The following is a 5,000-nucleotide window of genomic DNA, read 5'->3' as shown; positions in this document are numbered from 1 at the left end:
CACTAACAGCACATGATCACTTGCTGAATTAATAAAACTTCAGTTATACCATGAATTATGCTCATTCACATACATCACATTTCTTTATTGAATGTCTAAAGCTCAGTTCATTACCGATACATGTTCATGTAAAATGTTCAGATTCTGTTGTTTATGAGACACAGTGCATGAAGTAACTAATAAGTCTTAGCACCCTGTCATCTTCTCTAATCATATTTAACTCTGTTCTAGAGCTTTCAGGGGCTCCAGGTATTCCGGGAGAACCTGGCCCCCCGGGTCCGCCTGGTCCCCCTGGTCCCCCAGGAATGAGCATAATGGGCAGGCAGGGACAACCAGGACCTCCTGGACCAGCTGGACCGGCAGGATATGCTGCACCTGGAAAGCATGGAAGCCCAGGTGCACCAGGAAAACCAGGTGATAACGGAATGCCTGGAGAAAGAGGAGATTCTGGGCCTGTAGGACCCCAAGGAGCAAGAGGACCTCCGGGAGCCCCTGGCAGCCCAGGTCCTGCTGGTTTCTCTGCTCCTGGAAAGCCAGGACCTCATGGTCTACCTGGAGCAATGGGACCTAGAGGAGAACCTGGTTCGAAAGGACTTTCAGGTATTCCTGGCCTACCGGGACAGAAAGGTGAACCAGGTCATGGTGTGCAAGGACATCCTGGTGGACCTGGCCCAATTGGTCCATCAGGTCCTCCAGGTCAGCCTGGTCAACCAGGAATTGGAAAGCCTGGCGCAACTGGATACACTGGAGAACCTGGAAAGCCAGGTTTGCCCGGTAGAGTTGGGGCTCCAGGTCCCATGGGTGCACCAGGTCCAAAGGGACACCAAGGAGCACCAGGTATAGGTGCACCAGGTAATTCCGGTCAAAACGGTGCTCCAGGACTGCCTGGTCCAATGGGACCTAAAGGTTTTCAGGGACCAGCTGGACAACCCGGAGCTCCTGGTCTTCAAGGTGTTGGCAAAACTGGTGCTCCTGGAATTCCAGGAAACAGAGGTGCACCTGGTACTCCAGGTACATCAGGACAGAAGGGAGAACCTGGTACAACAGGATTTACAGGTCAGCCAGGTGCTAGTGGGCCTGTGGGTCCAACGGGTCCACAGGGTGATAGGGGATTTCCAGGTGAGACAGGTCCACTGGGACCTAAAGGTGATGCTGGTATTATTGGGGCACCTGGCTCAAAAGGTCAAAAAGGAGATTTGGGACCACAGGGCTTTACAGGCAAACCAGGTCTTCCAGGAGCATCAGGTCCACAAGGTCCTCATGGTGCTACAGGATATCCGGGTCCCAAAGGTGACAGAGGTTATACAGGGCCATCAGGCAGCCCAGGGGCTATGGGTCCAACTGGCCTGAAGGGCCATACTGGTCCACAAGGCATGCCTGGAAACAGGGGTGAAAATGGCCTTCCTGGAGCAAGGGGACCAATGGGGCCAGCAGGAACAAGTGGATCCCCAGGAGCAAAAGGTAATCCTGGTCTCCCTGGACCCCCTGGCCCAGCTGGCCTGGTAACCAAAGGGCTTTCTGGCCCACAGGGTCCCCCAGGATTCCCTGGTGCCAGAGGTCAGGATGGTCGTCCAGGTCTAGCTGGACCTCCTGGCCCACCTGGTCCACCAGGTGAGACTGTTTATTATAATGAAAAGAGCATGCCCCTCAAATCTGAGGTGTACCCGGTCAGTCATGACCTGATGAAGCCACGCATGTCAGCCTTCACGGCTCTTTTAACCACAGCTTACCCTAATTCAGGAACACCAATCGTGTTCAACCAGATTGTGTACAATGGAGAGAACCACTATGACCCTAGCACTGGGGTGTTTACTTGTCAGGTTCCAGGATTTTATTACTTTGTTTTCCACATGCACGTAAATGGGGCTAACGCTCTGGTTGCACTTTACAAAAACAACGAGCCAGTGGTGTTTTCCTATGATGAGTATAATAAGGGCTTCCTGGATCAGATGTCAGCTAGTACTGTACTCATGCTGCACATGGGCGATACAGTCTACGTACAGGTTCCAGATGACCAGTCCAATGGCATCTACGCAGACAATAATGTCCACTGTTCTTTCACTGGTTTCTTGATTGCATCAACGTGATTGTGATGCAAAATGAATTAAAACTTACATTTTTAAAGTAAACTTTTGTTTTTCTTTAAAAAAAAAATGCTCATCACAGTCTTTCAATATTCGCTAATAAATGTATTGTGTCACCCAAATGTTTATCCATGTGAAAGATGTAACCCGTGTTTATTCCATGAAAATCACTTAGTGCTAAAATCCTACAAGACCACGATGCTCTGTATTCTCTAAAGGTCTTACAACATGATCGCTTTGTGCGCTTGTGTTTTCAAAACTTGATTTTTTTGTATGAAATTTCTGGAGCACCTAAATAAAAATTTACTGAAGTAAAAACTTATTGCATTTATTTGCAAAGTTAACAACGCACGAGATGTCTCACATTATATACATCACTGTGATCCACCAGAAATAAAAGTATAAAAGTGTCGAGTGTGTCCGAGTGTTCTTCCTAAAGATTTCTGTCCTGTTTTATCCCACAGTAAAAAGCAGTACATTTGAAAAGCTTCTGAACTTTTCATCTCATTATAAATTCAGTGTTTTTTTTCTCTTCAACTTAAGAGATGAAATGGTCTACAAACCTCTGAAAGCAGACGTATTGTAGTTATGATCAATGGCGGCCACCATGTCCTTCCAAAATTCTGGTGTGACTTCTTTTCCTTTCTGTTTAACAGGAAAAAAAGAAGTGCGTATGTTGAACAAACTAATTCTGCATGTAAATGATAAAATCCATCACACGTCTTTACCTTGTTCAGCAGGTCCACTACCCGAGCACAGAGCAGAGCTCCTGGCAGGTCAAAGTAGTTGTCATAATAGTAGTATTTAGCTGCAGAAATTAAACAAAGGTTTAAGCCACAATGACGATGGTTTTTAAAGAGTCCTTTAAAGCGACAATGTCCATTGTTCAAGGTGTTATACAAGTAAAACTGAATCAAACTGAATTTTAAATGTTGTGTTGCATCACTATCAACTAACTTAAACTTGTTGCCATATCAACAGAAGAACTTAAGTCATTTACAAGTCTGCCATTAAAAAGGCACCACAATACTGGAACATAACACATGTACTGCTAATGCTGTGTGTTGGGGCTGTAGGTTGTCATGGCTACACTGTGTGTTAAAGAACACCATCATCTGATGGTGCTCTCAGCTATCAGCTCAGGTTATAAAGGAATAGATGTGTAAATGTTTGCTATGTACCAGATCGTGTGAACGTCGTGTTGAGGCTGTTAAAATGTTTCCATTGTCTTTTTGGGCCGTAGGTCTTCATCATCTCCTCTGTGCTCAGGGACCGTGTTCCGTGAGTCGCTCTGAAGTCACACCAACAGTCACATTCTCAGGGCTGGTGTTAATGCTGTGTTACTGCTGTGTTACTGCTGTGTTACTGCTGTGTTACTGTCACTCGATGCTCCCTGGAATCTACATAATGCTGCTAATTTTAAGCTAATAACAGGTGAATTCAGATGTAATACGTTTCTTCCCTCAGGCAATCCATCTGATGAACACTTGACATACACAGAACACACAACACTATTCTTACATTATTTACTTAAAATACATACTTACTTATTTATATTTCAATTTGCACATTTTTCCCACTGTACATACTTGATATGTGTGTGTGTTCGTGTCAATGCCATTCTGTTACGCTGTGGAGCTTCTATATTAGAACAAACTCCTCATATGTGAAAACACGCCTGCAATAAAGATCTTTCTGATTCTGAACTAATAGTAAATTATTAGTCATTTTCACACAATAGATCTCCAAGTGTTTCTTAACAAGTCAATCAATTACAAAATAAAAAATGTCTAGTGTTTGTTCCTAAAAAATAAAGTGTTAAACACATTAAACAGTGTTCTCATTTTACCGTAGCACTGTTCCATCCTCAGCAAGTTTGATCAGGTTTCCCTCTTCTAAATCCACCACCAGGCCTTTAAAACTACACACACACACACACACACACACACACACACACACACACACACACACACACACACACAGGGGACAGTGTGTCTGCTATGTAAGTGTTAAATCTCATACAAAAAGCCCATGCAATATAAATCCAACTTCAACTTTTATGATATTTATAACACTTTAAGCCAGACTGCATAATAACAACATAGCAATACACAAACACACGAACACACAAACACACGAACACACAAACACACAAACACACAAACACACTCACCAGAAGTCCCAGGTGTCTGGAGTCACATTCAGCAGATCTTTATCATAGCCTTTATGCTCCACCAAAAATCGAGCAAAACTCTCATATATTAGCTGTAAACACACACACACACACACACACACACACACACACACACACACACACACACACACGGTCTAGTTAAAAACTTGGCATGTTCTCTCAGCTCTCACTTCTGACCAATAAGAAGCAGCACTTATGCATAAGAAGTAGACTTTAGCAGCAGACTGAAGATGTAATGTTCTAACAAACTGATGTTGTGGACCACAGGCTGACGTCAGAGTTAGTTAGAGAGTTTGTGTTGAAATGATTGTAACTTTGTGTTAGATGTAATAGGAAACTACTGCATTAAATCTCACATTAGTATTTCGCTTAGTTTAGTAATCCATGGTGAGGTCTGTGTTAGGATTCAGGTGTTTGCATTATATTTGCGTTATATAGAATATAGCAGATAGAAATGGATGTAAGATGTCAATGCATTCCAGCAGGATCATCAACACCATCATTATCAGAGTGCATCAGACACCATTAAACCCAACAGAGACCAATAGTGATCTTCAGATGCCTGTGGAGCACTGATTTATCTTCAGGTCACTTGTTCAAATGACATCACAGTGAAGATTTACTCGTTAGTAATCAACAACCCCGGCCTGCTACGCTGAGCCTCACACAAACACACACATTTAACCTGGAGGATTGGTATACTGTAGCTGCACTGACATGAG

At 43.7% G+C, this 5,000-nt stretch overlaps 2 protein-coding genes across 3 annotated transcripts in view; one reads left to right on the top strand and one right to left on the bottom strand.

The window, feature by feature from the left end:
* Positions 1-2,496, top strand: part of col10a1b (collagen, type X, alpha 1b) — a 7,375-nt gene extending 4,879 nt beyond the window's left edge. For both annotated transcript variants that reach the window (XM_027175131.2, XM_027175132.2), the window contains exon 3: positions 232-2,496. In XM_027175131.2, the coding sequence (XP_027030932.2) occupies positions 232-2,087 (1,856 nt within the window). In that variant the 3' untranslated portion in view covers positions 2,088-2,496. The remainder of the gene's footprint in view (positions 1-231) is intronic.
* Positions 2,131-5,000, bottom strand: part of LOC113661146 (5'-nucleotidase domain-containing protein 1) — a 3,314-nt gene continuing 444 nt past the window's right edge. Inside the window, exons 2-6 of the mRNA XM_047818164.1 lie at positions 4,258-4,349; positions 3,934-4,005; positions 3,266-3,375; positions 2,813-2,892; positions 2,131-2,729 (exon numbers count right to left, since the gene is read on the bottom strand). Of these exons, the coding sequence (XP_047674120.1) occupies positions 2,640-2,729; positions 2,813-2,892; positions 3,266-3,375; positions 3,934-4,005; positions 4,258-4,349 (444 nt within the window). The 3' untranslated portion in view covers positions 2,131-2,639. The remainder of the gene's footprint in view (positions 2,730-2,812; positions 2,893-3,265; positions 3,376-3,933; positions 4,006-4,257; positions 4,350-5,000) is intronic.

The sequence above is a fragment of the Tachysurus fulvidraco genome, chromosome 9, assembly GCF_022655615.1.
Source record: "Tachysurus fulvidraco isolate hzauxx_2018 chromosome 9, HZAU_PFXX_2.0, whole genome shotgun sequence".
Classification (NCBI taxonomy): Eukaryota; Metazoa; Chordata; class Actinopteri; order Siluriformes; family Bagridae; genus Tachysurus; species Tachysurus fulvidraco.
The sequence above is the reverse complement of the archived record's forward strand: the minus strand, read 5'-3'. Positions and strand labels throughout refer to the sequence as shown.